This window comes from Notamacropus eugenii, chromosome 1 (genome assembly GCF_028372415.1).
Source record: "Notamacropus eugenii isolate mMacEug1 chromosome 1, mMacEug1.pri_v2, whole genome shotgun sequence".
Classification (NCBI taxonomy): Eukaryota; Metazoa; Chordata; class Mammalia; order Diprotodontia; family Macropodidae; genus Notamacropus; species Notamacropus eugenii.
Genome location: NC_092872.1, coordinates 577,702,850 through 577,721,311, shown reverse-complemented (window position 1 = coordinate 577,721,311; position 18,462 = coordinate 577,702,850). Strand labels below are relative to the sequence as shown.

General features: G+C 39.9%; 1 protein-coding gene across 2 annotated transcripts in view; it reads left to right on the top strand.

Moving 5' to 3' along the window:
• Positions 1 to 1,731: 1,731 nt before the first annotated feature.
• The window catches only part of FERMT1 (FERM domain containing kindlin 1), a 51,707-nt gene continuing 34,976 nt past the window's right edge, over positions 1,732 to 18,462 (top strand). The window contains exons 1-3 of one of the 2 annotated variants that reach the window (XM_072634418.1): positions 1,732 to 2,075; positions 5,689 to 5,856; positions 15,808 to 16,041. In XM_072634418.1, coding sequence (XP_072490519.1) covers positions 5,706 to 5,856; positions 15,808 to 16,041 — 385 coding nt within the window. In that variant the 5' untranslated portion in view covers positions 1,732 to 2,075; positions 5,689 to 5,705. Of the gene's footprint in view, positions 2,076 to 2,188; positions 2,490 to 5,688; positions 5,857 to 15,807; positions 16,042 to 18,462 lie in introns of those variants that run through there. The other variant, XM_072634419.1, reaches the window with a different exon arrangement.

Sequence of the window (18,462 nt, the reverse complement as noted above, 5' to 3'; positions counted from 1 at the left end):
ATATCTACTCAATTTCTCATTTTTTTTGCCATTGCAAAAAAGTGCTGCTAGAAATATTTCCAAGTACATGGGGATTTAACTTCTTATAGATAGCTTTCTTGGCATATAAATCCTATAACGGATTCTCTAGCTCAAAGGTACAAAAACCTTAGTCATTTTATTTGCCTAATTCCAGACTGCTTTCCAAAATTTATCTTTTTAATCCCCAGAACTTAGTACACAGTAGGAACTTAATACATATTTATTGTCATTGGCTACTGAGTGTCATAACACTGATGATTCTTACAGTTATTTACAAAGCAAAAATGCTGAAGCAATTTAGCTTTTTCTTTTATTTCAACGTGTTTTATAATACTTTGCACTGTGGATCCAGCCATTCCAATCTGGTCCAATTTTAAAGTAACTGACCACATTTATACTGTTTAATTACATAAAATTTTTATTGTAACAAAATGACTTCTTTTTATGCTATTATTGTTTTCATGTGAAGTATTCTTCCTTTAATCCATTTGCTGGGGTTCTTTCAAAAAATAAAAACAACATTTGATATTATGGTACATAACACTGCATTACATCCACATCCAGTGCTAGGGAAGTGAATAGTCAGCAGCCCTGTTTCAGCCTCTCCCTAAATGCAACCTAGTATTTTGCACTAAATCGAATCTCTCATTATTCTAACATTAATCCAGACCTAGCTACCTGCTTAGTTTATATCTTTGATACTAAATCACTACACCTTATAATATTAGTGGAACAGGACACCCTACATGAAAATGATCTAGCAAGCCGGATTAATTTCAACCCAGCCAAAAGTAAGTGTAAACTCCATTCGGAGTTAGATCGGATCATAAGGAGAGCTCCAGGATCTGAGAAAACTGCTAACCCTGCGGAAGGGAGTGAGTGAGTGAGTGATGGGTGACAAAGACAGAAACGGGATGTCCGGACTTTGCATTGCAGTCACTGGATGAGCCATCACAGGAACCTGGAGTCATGACTTCACTGGAATATTTTTGGGGAGGGAGGGACAGAGGGTGAGTTAACAAAGCAGTGATACATTTCCCTCCTTTGTTGCTCCCCTTCTATCTGAAAAGGACTACACCCCACACTTGGGCTGGGACGAGAATTTACGTCATTTTGTTACTCAGATGAATCTTGACTTCTTTCCTTCCCCTCCCTACTTCCCCCTCCAAAATGACAGCCTCCTGGATATGAAAATAGTCATTGTCCTTTCAACCCGTTGGGTCCCAAGGAAGGGACTGTCTGAGCAAGAGAGAAGCTCAGTCAGCAAGGCAGAGCCCGACAACCTGGCTCCTGAGCCCTCCAGAAAGAATCCAGGGGGAAACCTGTGGCTGGAGGGCACGCAGAGCGGCCAAACTTGAACCACCGGGGGCATCTCTGCCAGGATTTCGGAAGCCCAACCCCAGCCCCACGAGGTCTCAGGGAAAATGTGGAGGGACCGAGAGGGGAGAGCTGCTGAGAGCAAGAGGGGACCGGGAAGACCTTTCCAACCAGCCTTTCCATCCCTAGTGGGAAGTCGGGTTCTCACTGCCCACCCTGTGCCCAGACAGGGTCCGGAGAAGGCGCTTCCTCTCCCGGTGTAACGAGGCGAGGCTGGTCCCGCCTGGGGCCGGCCCGGGGTGGGTCCTCTCGGGCCCAGCCCCGTAGGCTCCCTCCTCCGGCAGGGCTGCGGCGCGGCTCGCGCGGGGCGGGGCAGTGCGCAGAGGGAGGTCCGGGGGCGGGGGGCGGCCGCGCTCCGAGCTGACCTGTTGTTACCTGCAGCGGAACGATCTGGGCCGGGCCGCCAGGCCCCCGCCAGACTGGGCGGTCTCGCCCCCGTCCCTGCCCCCCGGCGGCGGCTGCTCTGCGGCTTCCCCTCCGCGCCCGGGTCGGACAGCCCTCCAGCCTCCCTAGGAGTCGGGGCGGGGACGTGGGGGCTGTGCGTGTCCCCACCCTCGCTACCTCCTCCCGAGCCCCCGGGGGGCCGGGCCAGACTGGGGAAGGTATCCTCGTCTGCGCTCCGCGGGAGCTGCCGCGGAGGCTGGGAGGCGAGAGAGGACGAGCCCGCCGGAGAGGAGGTGAGCGCCCACCGGGACGGAGACTCCTTGGGGGTCCACGGGAACAGGGGCCGGGTCTTTCCTACCTCCCTTCCCGTCCTGCCCGTGTGACCTTGGGCAAGTCTCCTCCCTGTGCAGAACCTCTGTTAAATGGGGGGTGAGGAGAGTTGGGTTTGATGGCCCCATTCAGCTCTTGTTCCAGAGTATGCCATCTTCACCCCTTGCCCCCCAAATAAGCTAGCTACCTCACAGATGGACCTTCGCAAGACAGCTCCAGGGAGTGATCGCTCCACCATGAGTGCCTGCTAGTTTGGGAGGTCCCTTACCCATGATGGGAGTAAAAGGGAATGCTCGGGGCCCCTTTTTTCTCAGTATTTCCAGTGAACGTAGTTGGAGGAAGGTGATGGACTCCTTCACACAGACTTATATTGATAGGTAAGGAAAGAGAGACCCTGAAAAGCTAAGGGACTTGACCATGGTCACACAGGTAGCAAGAAGAGTCGACATTTGAACCCAGGTCCTCTGACTCCAGATGGAGCACCCTTCCCATGGGCCACAGTCTCCAATTTGTGTTTATTTTCAGTCTCAACAGCCCTCGGGGCATTAATCTCAAAATTGTTTGCCATAACAAGTAACAACTTGCTCAGAAGAAATTATGTTCAAAGTTCACTGAAAAATGAAGGCTTGAGAGGAAAGGCTAGAAAAGGAATGTGGGGGAACCAGATTTTCTGATTTTAGGTTGAAATTTTGTTTCAATAAAATAGTCATCCCTTGCATAAATCGAAACATGGTTTGATCCCCTAGAATGGGAAAAGAAGGTTATAAGGGAAAGTTAGGGCTTGTCTCCCTTGGGACAAATTAAAATGTCACCAAGCCACTTGGCAGAATTTTGTTTCTTTCAGTGCCCTTCCTAGAGAAATAACATTCCGGATTGGACAGGAGGAGCATTTATGCTGACAAAGAAAAAATAGTGTAAACAAGCACTGTTTGTTAGCTTGATGCTAATAACAGGAAGATGTAATCAGCGCTGACAAAGTCGTGCCTGAGGTGGAAAGTCTTCCGTGAGCTTTTTCCTCCATCACAAAACTGTGTCCCATCCGCGGCATTCAGTGTAATAAGTTGTGTGTTCATTTATGTGTTTGTATGTAAATATAAATGTGTCTGTTACCTATTAGGGCTTTATCTGACAGGCCGACTCACCGCCCAAAGACTTTCACAGGCTACTTAGATTCTGACAGACTTTTTTTTACGTTTGCTCTAAATAGCTGAGCTTCCCTATAATTTTCTTTGTGCATATTTGCATGACTACTGCTTGGTTGCTTTTTTTAAAGTCCTCATGATTTTATGGTAGGATTAAGGTTCCCTCTAAAGGAGAACAGTGTGCTAGTCATGATTTCTCATTGTATGCTTTGAGATGGGGTTTTTTGGGGGGGGGGACTTCATGTCCTTAAAACAGAAAAAAAAAATCTCCTTATGAATCCTTAGCTTTCTTCGGAGCAAAGCTTAGGGACTACCTCCTTCAAGAGGCCCTTTTAATTCCATCCTCCTCTTCTGCCCCCAGTTGTTAGGACTCTCCCTTGAAATGACTTGGTAACACTTCATATTACTGTGTGGATACTTTGTATTTATGTATCAGACTACATGCTTTCTCTCCGAGTGGAAGATTGGGTCTATCTGGTTTTGTTCTTCTGTCCCCTAGGACTTGATCACAGAAGGTGCTTCATAAATTCTTGTTGAACTGAAGCACTCACTAACTTTTCTGATTCATATGGGGAAAGGCTTGTGGAAAATGCCATAACCTTTGAAATTTGGAGAAAAGGAGTGTGGATGGATCCTTCTGCCCATGACACCTGAATGTAAAGGAGTTCAGTATGAATTAATAAAATGTATCCGCTGATCTAGAAGTAATTCCCCTTCTCAGAATTTCTCATGTTATTTTGAAATAATTGATTTTAAAGGCTTATACTACAGCTTCCTCAATGAAGAAAAAATATATAACTTTCCTATTTACCCCTCTTCACATATTGTAGAGCTAATAATGCTCCGTTCACCTCAGTTACAACTCGCAAGAATAGTTCTTCAAAAAATAAAATTTTACTGGATAAGTTGCTCAAGACTTAAGTGCACCAGTTTGTTAATAAGATATAAAATAGTACCCATAATCTCAAAATATAAAGTATCAGGTGTCTTAGCACTAATGTTTGCATGCTATTGTGATAATAGCAGATCAGAAGGGACTTTGCTTCTCTTATATTATACTCGTTGAATTTTCATGGTCAGGAGGGTGTCATCACAATCCCAGAAAAAAACTAATGACATGGAAAATTTTTAAAAGAGTGTTCTCATTTTCAAAAATCAGTTAAATGTAATGACTTTTTCTGAAGAGACTTAATATTTTAAAGCGTGTGTACCTTTATAAGGCCTTGAGTAGTTTAGCTTTGAGTAGTTTATATGTATATTCAGAGCCAGTTATTCCATTCATAATTTAGGTTGATTCCTTGGCTTTATAAGATTATTTATCATTTCATTTGTTTACTCTTTTGAGTACCTATGAGGCTGTTGGTACTGTACGAGCTACAAGGTTATTAGAACTAAACTATAGCCAGAAAAACAATCACTAATTATGGAGAGGGGAGAGGGACTTACAGTTCAATATTAAAAAGATAGCACATACAGTCTAAGTAACTATGTACAAGGCTGGTTATTTGTCAACAAGTATTTATTAAGGGCTTACTGTGAACCAATCATTGTTTACACGTTAGGGATAAAAAGAAAGAAAAAACATATTAGCTGCCACCAAGAAGTACATAGTCTAATAAGGAATACAATATGCAGTTAATTACATACATATAAGATAGATAGAGAGTAAATGGAAGTTGATCTCCATTAGAAGGCCAAGTGGGAAGAAAGAAAAGGCTATCTCCAATTCTGAATTGAGTTGTAGGATAATAATGGATTTTAAAAGTTATAAAATTAAGTACCTGACATCCAATTTTAGCCTGACAAGAGACATTGAGAGTACAGGGACTAAGGGAAGGAAGGAATATAATTGACTATAACTCTATGGGCCATGCCACATGATAACCTAGCTTTATGATAATCTGGGATCCTTCAGACTCATCTTGGACAAATCTTCCCAGTGCCCACCAAATTAATTTAGACATCTGTTTCTGGAGATCAGCTGGCCAACTAATGAGTATTGATTAAGCCAGGCCTAACACATGATTCCTGCTCTCAAAATGCTTCGTACTGGGGGAGGGTGGTCAGGATATACCTGAAACAAGTAGCAGAATAGTATTTGACTGTGTGTGCTAAATACATGATATATAGATCATACTAGAGTTGAGAATGATAGAAGGAAAACATGGAGGTATGTCAAAAATGAATGTAAATGAGATAGCCAGCACTTATTTGGAAGGGAGGAGGGAAGAATAGTGAAAGATGACTGTAGATAGCCTTAAATTAAGATCCCAAATTGAATATTCTGAGGAATTGGGAGCATTGGCAAGTTTGATGAGGGATTAACAAATTTGGAGGGGTGAATTTGAAAAACTGACTTTGATCATAACAAATAGGCTAAATTCTTTTCCACTTTTAAAAATATATTATCTTGATTTTTATTTTTATTTGGTAGGTTTTTGTATTGCCAGGATGTTTTCTTCCAGCGACTATGGAACCACTTCCTGGGAGCTTATTATCCGTGTTGATCACCAGTATGAAGAAGAACAAAAAGAATTCACACTTAGAGTATCTGGAGACTTACATGTTGGGGGAGTCATGCTCAAGCTAGTAGAACAAATCAGTAAGTTAATTGTAATGTTTTATAAAATTTTCTCTCTTTCGCCAGATGTATAGATTAGTGGTCTTGGTGAATAAAGTACACCTGATCATGTAATTTTGTTTCTCATATACATACATACATACATATATACCTATGTGTATATATGTATGTATGTGTATGTAGATACACACACACACATACATAAAACCAGACAGATGAACAGACTATATTGTATTCATCACCCTGTGCTCAATATTTTAACACATTTGTTATTTCTTCAGTATGGGGTATAGATCAGTCAATGACAAAATACTTGTAACCCAGCTGTGCCCCTAAACCTGCAAAATTACAGTCTGTACATGGTCCCCAAATAGTGTATTTCTCTTAAACTAGTAAGCTCCAGACAGTGTTAGTAATATCGCTTATATTAGTCATACAGTGATAAGGTCTGATAACCAGGTGTTGTCTGATTCTGTACTTCTGCCAGCATTCAGAAAGATTTCTGTTCAAGCAGATTATCAGCTCTGGGCTGCCTCAGCTACTTATGTAATCATCAGTGCCCCACATCACCCGTCTGTGCCTGTTGAAGTTTAATAGGAATTGCTCACATGTACACAGGGGAAAAAATTGGGCCACAGGTATGTAGGGGAGCAGCAAACATATTGTTTCCACTGCCAGTGATTTCATCATGAATTTTGCAAGCGAGCCAAAATGCAGAGATTTGGGAATGCAATGAAGCCAGAAAATCTAAACATTAAGTGAAGTGTGATTTATCCTGTGATATCTGCCAAGTAATTCTGGTTTTTTTTAATGGTCATACAGAAAATGCAGCCCAAAGAAATAGAAACCAAACTTAGAAATGACAACTGATAACACAACATAGGGGTCACCCCTGCTCAATTAGTTTAATCTCTGGTGAACAAACCAGTTGTAAAAGCAAAATAAAGGATTTTAGTCCTATCCTATTCCCCTCCACCTCCTCCACCCCGTTTCTGGGAATGTTCCAAATTAGCAACAGTGCATGTTCTTTAAAGTAGTTTCAGGATAATTCATTGTCAATCAACATTAAAGCAAATTTCTTTGATTTGATTCAAACGCAAGCATTATGGATTTCATAAAAAATCTGATCATTCAGTTACAAAGCTCTTTTAAGAAAATATGTTAGAGAAAAATGTTGGCTTACTCATTTATAAAATTGGCAAGTTGTCCAAATGAGAAGTTGCAGATTTACAGAAAGTTAAAACTGATACTATAATAATAGCTTTATATCTGCTTTTGCTTTTAGAAATAATGAGGCTGATACTATTGCAACCTAGGTAGAGGATTTAGATAAAGACAACTGGATGGCCTCCAAACCTCAGTCCCTGTTGTTGAGTTTCTGGTACCGAGTACATTAAGTAGCATCCTTGACAACTGCTGATTGCTCTGACTCCAGTTCTCGGCCTTATTCCCCTCTATTCTCTCTGCTTGTGCCTTCATTCTTCCAATGGCACCAACAGTCAGTCAGTCAACCAATGGATATTTTTTAAGTGTCTGTTATACTCCAGTCACTGTGCTAAGTGATGAGGATATAAAAAGAGACAAAAGACAGTCCCTGACTTCAAGGAGCTCACAGTCTAATAGGGAGTATGTTTGGCCCTACTGACTGTACTCGTAAATAACCAGTTTCCTGACCCCTTTCATAGATGACTGTAGTACTTATTTGGGTTTGAAATTACAGATTTAGAATCAACTTGAACAGATATTTTTTTCACTGTGATTTCTTCAGTTCAATGAGTAGATTCAGAAATGAAATCTTAAGACTCAGTTTTAGATGACACTGTTAAGTCCTTTCATTATTCCCCTTGCCATCCATTATAGAGAGCTGGCTACATAATAGGACCATTTTGATTTAATCCATGTTCACAACTATCCCTAAGGTTTTGAAAGGCAAACTGAAAATTTTCTTATGTTTTCTGTTTTCTGGAGAAACTTTTTTATCTCAGAAGATATAGTTGAGTTTAGAGAAAGTGCAAGAGGAATTACTGTGTTCCAAAATCATAATTCATTTATTAAGCACCTACTTTGTATAAAACACTGTACTAGATACTGGGGAAAATATGAACATTATTAAGACAGAATCCCAGTCCTCATGGACTTTACAATCCAACAAGAAGACGCAAATATGCATATTAATCATGATATAATAGTGTCGCAAAGAATATTATAGAGTAAGTCCTCCTAACAAAACACTGTAAAGTCAGAGAAAGGAAAAGTCATTTCCAGCCAGGGAAAAATGTGACCAAGAAAGATTTCTTAAAAGATGTGGCATTTGAGCTGGACCTGGAGTGATGGATAAGACCTCAAGATACATAACAGGGAATAAAGTCTTTCCAGATAGAACAGCGAGATGGTATCAACAAAGGCAGGACAGTGGTGGAGGTATTTTAAAGGAGGTGGAGTGGTCCATTGTGACTAAAGTGTAGTGTTAGTAGAAAGCTTTTAATTCCAGGGTTAAGAAGGAGTTAATTGGAGGTTTTAAAAAATTGCATTAAATTGAACATATTTTAAGACATGGTTGATTGGTTAGTTTTTGCTAAACTAATTTTTTCCCTTTTCAAATTCTCTGTTAACAGAGCATAATTCTCTGGGAAGGGAGTGGAAGGGGAAGTATTTGGAAATGAAAGTGATGTAAAAGCAAAATATAGCAACAAAATTTTTAAACTAGCTTAATGAGTCACTTTTCAAGCCAAAGTCCTAGATTATTCACAAAGAAATAATGGTGTTCTGCTTACTAAATAGCTATACCACCAGGACCTACTTGTTCTAACTAGTCACACAATATTCGAGCATGTTGGTGTCCCTCTTCTTTTGAAGTAGATCCTTTTCTATTTCTCTTGAATTAGAACCACTCTCTTTTTTTATCTGGATTAGTTTAATTATCTCCACTTACAATCCATTCCTAACATCTAGTTGGAGGCAACTAGGGTGGTACAGCGGGTAGGGTACCAGCTTTAGAGTCAAGAGAATCTGAGTTCAAATCCAGAAGCAGACATTTACTAGCTGTGACCCTAGGCAAGTAACTTAACCCTGACTGCCTCCAAAAAGAAAGAAAGGGAAAAAAACCTAGTTACTATAACTCTTAATTGTGACAGACTTTGAATACCAAGCAAGAGTTTGTATTTTATTCTAGAGAGAATAGTAAGCTTCTTTAATAGGGGAGTCAAATCTGTGCTTTAGGAATTCCAATTTGATAGCTGTGTGGAAGATAGATTGGAACTGGGTGGATGGAATAAGGGAGATCAGTTAACAAGTTATTAGAATAATTAAGGAAAGAAGATGATGAGGGCACAGATTAGGTTGATTGTGGTTTAAGTGGAGAAAAGACAATTTGATATAAGAGATTTTATTGAGAGAATCAGCAAAACTTGGCAACTACTTGGGTGTAGAGGGTGAAGAGAGGGAACAGCCTAAGGATGTGAATCAAGGTGATTGGAAAGAGGAAGGTTAGGAAGAGTGGTGGGTTTAGAGGCAAAAAGTGTTCTATTTTGGACATGTTGAATTTTAAATGCCTATGGGATGTTGAGGAGAAAATGTCAGCAAGCATTTAATAATGATACAGAACTGGAGCTCAAGAGAAAAGCAAGGGATATTCAGGAGTCATCTACATTGAGATGATTACTGAACTAATAGAAGCTGATGAGTTCATCAAAAGTGTAGAAAGAGAAGAGAAGGGGATCTAGCACAGAACCCTGTAGTAGATCCACATATATGGTGAGGGACACGTATGTGATGATCCAGCAAAGGTGACTGAGAAGGGACAGTCAGGGAGGAAGAGAGCGTGTACAGGGAGAGCACGGTTAAACAAACAATGGCAGGTACTGAATGAAAAGAGGACTCAAGGATGATGAGGACTGAAAAAAGCCAATTAATTTGTCAGTCATTGGTAACCTTGGAGAGAGCAGCTTTGGATTTATAGTGGGATCAGAAGACAGATGGCAAGAAGCTAAGGAGTGAGGAAATGGAGAGAGATAGGTTAATAGTTTGAGGGGATAGTCAGAGTCAAGTGAAGATTTGGGTTTTTGTAGACACAGGAAAGCCTGTAGTTGAGACTTTGAGAATATAGAAGATTTGTTCAATGGGTTATATAAGCTTTTATGTTTGAAATTCTTGATATATTGTTCAGTCATTTCAATCTCATCTAACTCTTCGTATTCCAGTTTGGGGTCTTCTTGCCATAGATACTGCAGTGGTTTGCCATTTCCTTCTGCAGATCATTTGACAGATGACGAAACAGAGGCCGAGTTAAGTGACTTGCTCAGGATCACACAGCTATTAAGTGTCTGGGGCCAGATTTGAACTCATGAAGATGAGGCTTCCTGACTGTAGGCTGGGCACTCTATCCACAGCACCATTTAAGTGTCCTAGAAAGGGAAGGGATCATCAAAAGGGAAAATCTGGAAGGGGGTTAGGATCAAGGGCAGAAGTAGAGGAGTTGGCATTGGCCGAGAGAAGAGCTACCTCTTCTTTTGAAGCTAAAGCAAATGAGGGGAGAATGGGGGATTTTGAAGGGATTTAAGATGTAGATTTGAGAAAAGGGAGCTTCCAACGGATGACTTCTGTTTTCTTTGTATCCAGTACTAACTCAAGCACTGGGGAGAATACAAAAAAAGCATAACATATGGTGACTGCTCTCTAAAAGTTTACAGTTCATTTGGGAACATGACATCTGTTAAACAGATAAGTGACAATACAAGGAAGCATGTGATTTAAAACCAGCTTGGAGGGTGGAGACCACATGTGCTGTGAGATTTTGGAGAGGGGAGAAATCAATATGTGTTCGAGTGATCCAGGAAGGACTCAGGAAAGGTAGGGTTTGGGCAGGCATAGAGCTTCTAGGAGGTCATCCTAGGTGAGGGCAATCAGTAGGAACAAACCTGCAGAGAGTCAGGACTCACGATCACCTGTTCAGGCACTGTTCCTCTTAAACTTTACTAGATGCTTCATTTGAGTGGTTATAGGATTCATGTTGTGGAGTAGAGAGAGATAAATTTCAATATGTAGGGAGGAGACAAATTATGGACAGGTTTGAAGTGCTTACGTTTTATCCCACAAGCACAAAGGATTCTTAAGCAGTCAAGTGTGTTATGAAAATCCGGCAAAAACACATAGGTTCAATCCATTGAAGAATGCAGTGAAGTTGGAAGCAGGTTGTATATGAGGTTGTTGCTGCGGTAATCTAACTTTTAGGTGATGAAAGTTTAGACTGACTGGCTGGCAGTGATAATGGAAAAGGAAGGACTGAATGTAAGAGACATGTCAAAGGAAGAATTCAGACGTAATTGTTCTATCCCTAACTACCTCCCAGCTACCTGTTCTGTCTTGGGTAGGGGGAGAGTGACCTTCATCATTAGTTAAGTATAATCCTAGCCCAGGGCCAATGGCCAGAAGCAGGGGTGACTGTTGATATTGTTGCTGAGTTTCAGCCAGGAGCAGAACCCTAACCAGTATGGGAGGACCAGGGCTTTACCAGAAGTCACAGAAATTTAGAATGCTAATAGCTACTAGGGGGCAGTTAGGTGGCACAGTGGATAGAGTGCCGGGTCTGGTGTCAAGAATATTCATTTTCATGAGTTCATATCTGCTCTCAAACACTTATTAGCTGGGTGACCCTGGGCAAGTCATTTAACCCTGTTTGCCTCAGGTCCTCATCTGTAAAAGAATTGGACAAGGAAATGGGAAACTGTTCCAGTATCTTTATCAGTAAAACCCCAAATGGGGTTATGAAAAATCAGATATGATTGAAAAAGGACGGAACAGCAATTGCAGATAGCACTGAAAAAGGAAATGGCAACTGTAAAGGGAAATGGCGAACAACTCAAGTATCTTTGCCAAGGAAGCTATGGACGTTATGGCTCACAGGGTCATGAAGAGTTAGACACAACAAATGACCAACAACAAAAACAGCATTTGGGCCTTTCTGCAGGATAAAGACAAATAGCTTAGCACCTAATTAGCAAAGATAATTAACAAAAATAATTGGTTTCTTCTTCTGTCATAGGTTTCAAACAAGTGACCTTTAATATGTCCTTGTGTCTCTAATCACAAAGATTCTTGCCCTTCCCCCCAACTGAATTTTTTTTTAAAAGTTGGAGAGATTTTTGTTACTTGACCCTAAGGATATTTTGGCCTGGGCACCAAAATCACTAGCTAAAACCCTATCCCCAAGGCTTTTGGGGGCAAGCCAGAATCAAGACAAGGTATGTTCACAAGGAGCACTTTGGTTACAGTCTTGTTCAGGGAAGCAGAATCAAGACAGCATCAAATGAAAATCAAGTTTGAGCAGCACCAGGGAGAACTGCTGTTGAGCTCATTGTTATGATAAATGTTTAAAGCATATGTTGCTCCTTAATCACTGGTGATTCAAATCTCAGCAGATCACTCTAAGTTTAGTAAGAAACGGGCCTTTGGGAATAGATCTGATCCCTAGTGAAAAGACTGATTCTTTATTTACCCTGGGACCTGCAGTCTGTGCCTACAAACAGACTACATCTTCTAACTTAATTATGGGTGCTCACATGATAAGGAGGGAGAGTTAAGGAAAATTAATACTGGTTCCCACATTCAGTGTCATCCTTGAATTTTTCACTCTGACTCACCCCAGATATCCAGTCCATTGCCAAATCTAGTTATTCCTATCTTTACAACATCTGTCATATAGGTCTCCTCTTCTCTCACATAGCTACCACCCTAGTTCAAGCCTAATTCAGAAAAAACCGGATCCATAAATGTATATTTCCTCATAAAGTAGACTAAGCTATTGAGAATTCTTTCCTCACATTTCAAATACAGTCAGATTAGGCAGATTTGAGAGGTTAGAGGAGGGGTTGTTGTGGATGTCCTTAATCTGTTTCATATTGACAATGTAACTAGGTCGTCTGACTATCAATTCTGATCACTACTACTACAGCAGCAACATTATAATAATAACTGGCATTTATATGGCACGTTAAAGTTTGCTTTACATATGTTATCTTCACCACAACCCTGGGAGGTGGATGGTAGGTGTTATCATCCCATTTTACAAATTAAGATACTGAGGTAAACAGATTAAGTGGCTTGCCCAAGGTCAGGTCTCATAAATATTTGCAGCAGAGGAATGATACCTAATTGAACAGGTCTTATTATAGGTTTCTGAGCAAAGGGATAGCACGATGACAGCAGTTTGTCATCATGTGTGGGATAGACAGGAGGTAGGAGAGACTAGAGTCAGGGAGGATAGGTAGCTCTTTACAGTAATCCAGAGGAAAGACCATAAAGGTTGAATTGATGGAGCTGGCAGGATGAATGAAGGGGAAAAGGGAAATGGGAAAACCCTTTCCAAAGAATAGATGACAGGGAGTGAAAGATAGGGAAGAATCAAAATTGACTTTAAGATTTCAAGATAAAAGAATGGTGTTACTCCTAACTGAAATAAGGCCCACTATTATGGGCAGTTGAAATGGTGTTGTTGTGTTTGTCCTTCATTCTTGAAGAGGACCATGACATCAAGAGGATGACATGACTTGCAGTTGACTTTGATTTGAGTGAGGGAGGTCTGTGCAAAGTCACCAACCTCACCTTCTTCTCCTGAGCCATCTGGGTCCAGTGGCCTGATGGCCCAGGATACAATATGAGACCCTGGCCCTTTCAGACTAAGGTTTTATCACATTCTCACTTTGAGTGAAATACACCCATAGTTACTCCAACGTTGGGTTTACTAGATACTTATTTGTACTTTCATTGGGAATGATCAGCAGCATTTTGTGTCTAATATTACTAGAGCACATTTCTGAAAAATAAATAATGTTGGCCAGGCTTAAAGCCATGTTCCATCATGCCACCCCAGGACAGAGTTAATTTAAATAAGGAAAGATTTGGCATTGTACCATGAGAAAGTTTCTTACCTCAATGTTTTCTTTCCATAGTGGTTGGATACAGAAGACAAAGTTCAACCACTGTTAATTTTTTTTTTATTGGTAAAAATTTTTTTTATAAGGGACTTGGAGAGAAGCCAAATCCTATTGCCCCTATAGAAGTAGAGGAGTTTCTTTTCTGGAGCTGTTGAGGAAAAAGAAGATCTATAAGATTTGTATTGTTTCCTCATTCCGGTGGCTTCCATCCTACTGTGTTCTTTAATCTTATCTCTGATATCTTAGACAAGAAAAGGGACATAGATCAAAATTCTCAAGACCACAGTTTGCAAGAGATTAAGTTGCTAAGTAAATATTTAAAGAAAAACCATCTAAACTTGTTGCAACTGTCAGACTAGATTTTTTTTTCTACGTTTTGCATAATGAAAGTAAATCATAAAACAGTCTTTGGTTAATTTTTTCCCTTCTACCCTGCCTGTGACAATTATAATTCCGTGGGAGAAGAAAGCCAATTTTAGGCTTCCCTCTCTATAGATCTCAGCAAAGGCCAAAACATTGCTAATGTTGCTGGATCAGAAAAGTTGCTAAACCAGCAGCATGTGGGAGGTGGGTAATGAAAGAGTGAGAGTGTTAAAGATTGCTGCATCGTATCTTCTACAAATAAAAAATAGTTTTTGCTTTTACATTTTTCAAAGCAGCATAATCTTTATGTCCTTTTAGGTCCTCAGCAACTCTGTGATTCAACAGCTATCATTTTTTCCTAATTGGCAGAGAAATAAACTAAGGGACAAGCTAGTTAGTAAAAACAAAAGACAAAATTAAGAGTAAATCTTGGGGGGAAGAGGGCAGCTAGGTGGTGCAGTGAATAGAACCCCAGCACTGGAGTCAGAAAGACATGAGTTCAAATTTGCCCTTCAGCACTTGCTAGCTGTGTGACCCTGAGCAAGTCATTAACCCTGATTACCTCTTAAAAAAAAAAAAAAAAAGTAAATCTTGGTGCTCTCAACTCTTATATCAGGATTCTCTAGAAAAGAGCTAGAAGAGACATCAGATTTAAGAAAAGAGCTTCTTTTTCTGCTTCACTTGCATACCAAGAATGGTTGCAAATAGCGAGACTCTGGAAGCATGTTCATCCTCATTTGTTTCCATTTTTTTGGACTGAAAAATGAAAGATATCAGACAATAACATTATTCTCCATTCATGAAGAGCTGGGGTGGGGAGGGAGAACTGTTATCTAAAGAATAAAGAGCATTTCTGCATAATTCCTTTTAGTGGTGTGGAATAGGGTCCTTGAAGGAGCTGATGGGGGAACACAAAGTCTGGAAAGTTCTATCAAGCTGAGAAATTGAGTTTGGGTCTAGTGATTTGTGTTGGTCATCCAAGGATCATCCTAGCTGTGTTCGAGGGAACCTTATGACTAGGTTGTTTACAAAGTAATGCATGCTTCAGCTACAGAAGCTCTTAAAGAGCAGTTCTGTAAAGAAAATACTCACAGTAACTGGTAGTGCCAGTCCATAAATCATTGAAGTAAGGGGCAATTTGATTTTCCACATGGAAGAGTTTTCAAGGTGAATTTACCTTGTTTTTGTTCACACATCTCTTTAAGTTTGCTTTGCAACAGAAATAGTTCATGCCTAAAAATAGATGGGGTTTCTGTTTCTATCACTTATAAATTCCATAATTATCTCTATACTTTTGACTAAAATACCATTTTGCAGTTTCTTGCAGAAATTCCTATTTCTGTCAAAATATCTGCTCATGTGAATTTTTGTTTAAATCAGTAACTCATTAGATAAGTTGGTTGGAAAACAATGCTAATGAGGCCAAAGTCATGGGTCTTTGAAATTTCTGTGGGCTAGTTATCTTCATTACCTGGAGGCAAGTGTATGGGAATATTTAGAATAAATTCATCATTTCTACTGAAAAAGCAGATGAGTGCATCAGTCTTAATTGTCATTTTTGTGACAAAAGATATAAGTAATTGCTTGATTTTCTCCTGTAATAAAATTAATTTAAAATGACCAACTCCATGTTCTTTAATTTTCTGCCATTTTGTTCACCATGTTTTTGTTCTTGCAGATATAGCTCAAGATTGGTCGGATTTTGCTCTTTGGTGGGAGCAAAAGCGTTGCTGGCTTCTAAAAACCCACTGGACTCTGGACAAATATGGTGTCCAGGCAGATGCAAGGCTGCTTTTCACACCTCAGCATAAGATGCTGCGCCTTTGCTTGCCAAACATGAAAACTGTGAGACTCAGAGTCAGCTTCTCATCTGTGGTCTTTAAAGCTGTTAGTGATATCTGCAAAACCCTTAGTAAGTACATTTGGAGTGAATCTAACTTTGAAAATCTCTTACTGAAAGAAGACAAGAATAGGATATCTGCTGTATACTTTTCACAAACAACTTGAGGAGAATGCAGGCACCAGTGGGATAGTATCACCTACCTTTTTCAAGTCTCTTCTCTAACTTTCAATTTCTCCCTCTCTACTAGTTCCTCTCCTCTGCATGCTTAAAAAGACTTCTGATTCTCCTCTTGTCTCCATCTATCATCCTATTTTCCTCTTCCATTCCATTGCCAAAAACCTAGAAAGAGTACCCCAGACTTACTGCCTCTCCTCCCTTCTTAGCTGCGCACTCTTCTATCACTTTCCAATTTCTGTCCCTACTACTTTACTAAAACAACTCTCACCAAGAACATTAATTATGTCCTTCTCACTAAACCTAATGGCTTTTTTTCTTTTCTCCTTGCCTTTGGCATTTGATGCTTTAGACCATCTTCTCCTGGTTACCTTCTACTCTTCTGTCTTCATAGCACAGGATTTTTATGGTTCAATTCCAAGTACTCTGTTCCTTTTTTGATTTCTTTGATGACTCCTTATACTTCCACGCCTTAAACAAGAGTATGTTCTAAAGTTCTATACTAGGCCCTCTACTCCCTTGGCAATCTTCAGTCTGCATCCTTGGTACCTTCAAAGTGCAAATTTTGCCCCCATCCTTAAACTTTCATTTTATCTAATCATCCCCCCATAGGTGTCATATAGCTTTTCTTTGTGACAAAACTTCTTGAGAAAGTCATCTACAGTTATGGTCTCCAGTTGCTGTCCTCTCACTCTGCTCTAACAGCCTTTGACGTCATCATTCAAATGAAATTCCACTCTCCGAAGATATCTTAGTTGCCAAATCTGATGGCTTTTTCTGAATCTTCATCTTTCTTTAACTCTCTGTAGTCTTTGACACTATCTATAACACTTTTCTTCTGAAAATTTGCTCCTCTCTAGGTTTTTGCGATGCTGTCCTCTCCTTATTCTCCTCCTGCCTGACTGACCATTTCTTCTCAGTCTACTTTGCTAGATCTTCATCCAGATTCATGCCCAATAACTGTGGATGTTCCCCAAGGTTCTGTTTTCAATTCTTTTCTCTTATCCCTCTATACCAGGGATCAGCAAACTGTCCTGTGGATCAAATACACTGCCTCTTTCACACAGCCTCAGCTAAGAAGAGTTTCTTTACATTTTTAAATAATATTTTATGCTATTTAAAAGTATAAAAACCATTCTTCACTCATAGACTGTATTAAAACAGGTGATGAGCCTTGTTTGGCCCTTAGTTTGTTAACATCTCTATATGATCTCTCTTGGAAATCTTATCTCCCATGGATTCAATAATTATCTCTAATCAGATGATTTCCAGCCCTCTAAATCCAACTCCAACTTCTCTTCTGAGCTCCAGTCTCATATCACTAACTTCCTTTTGAATACAGGGAACTGAATGTCCCATTGGCAATTCAATCTCAGCATATCCAAGATGGAACCTGTATTTCCCCATAAATTCTACCATCTCCTAAACTTTCCTGTTTATTGTTAAGGCAAAACCATCTTCACATTCACTCAACATGTCCAGTGTACTGCCAGGTCTTCGGGTTTCTACCTTCAAAACATCTTTCTTATGTGTCCCCTTTTCTTACATAACTGCCACCCTGGTACAGGTCCTTCATGCCTGGACTACTGCGATAGTTTTGTTGGTTTCCTAGCTTTGAGTCTTTCTTCTCTCCAATTCCTCCTTCTCTCAGTTGTTAAAGTTATTTTCCAACTATATCTCTTCCCCCTCTGCCCCATTCAATAAATTTTAATATCTCCCTGTTACTTCTTGGATCAAATAACAGTTTTCTGTTTATTACTTAAAGCCCTTCACAATGTGGCCATTTCCTGTCTTTCTAGTGTTCTTGTGCTTTATTCCCTTCCATGTATTCTTTGATATGACAGTATTGTCCTTACTTACTGTTCCTGGCATATAATACTCCATCTCCCCTACACATCTCTTCCTGTTGAAGTTTCTTCCTTCAGAGCTCAACATAAATGACACGCTTTCCTATATATACTTCAGTTAAAATGTTCTTTCCTCTCTAAGTTTTGTGATGTTCTTTGTGTCATACTAATTTGCATATGTGCTATGTGCCTCCCCTGTATACTTTTTGAGGGCTGGAACGGTCTTTTGTTTGTATTTGTTTCTCCAGTACCTAGCATAGTACCTTGTGTTTGGCAGATTATAAAAATAAATGGTTTTTCCATTGAATTGTTAATTTAGTATTAAATATACTTTTAATAGAAACTGTCAATTACATTAAAATATACCAAACAGGCAATGGTTTGTATTCAGAATAAATGGAACTAGAATGAAAATAAGTTAGACTTAATTTCCATGAAGCTTTATCCCTATCTTAACACCAGATTTCCA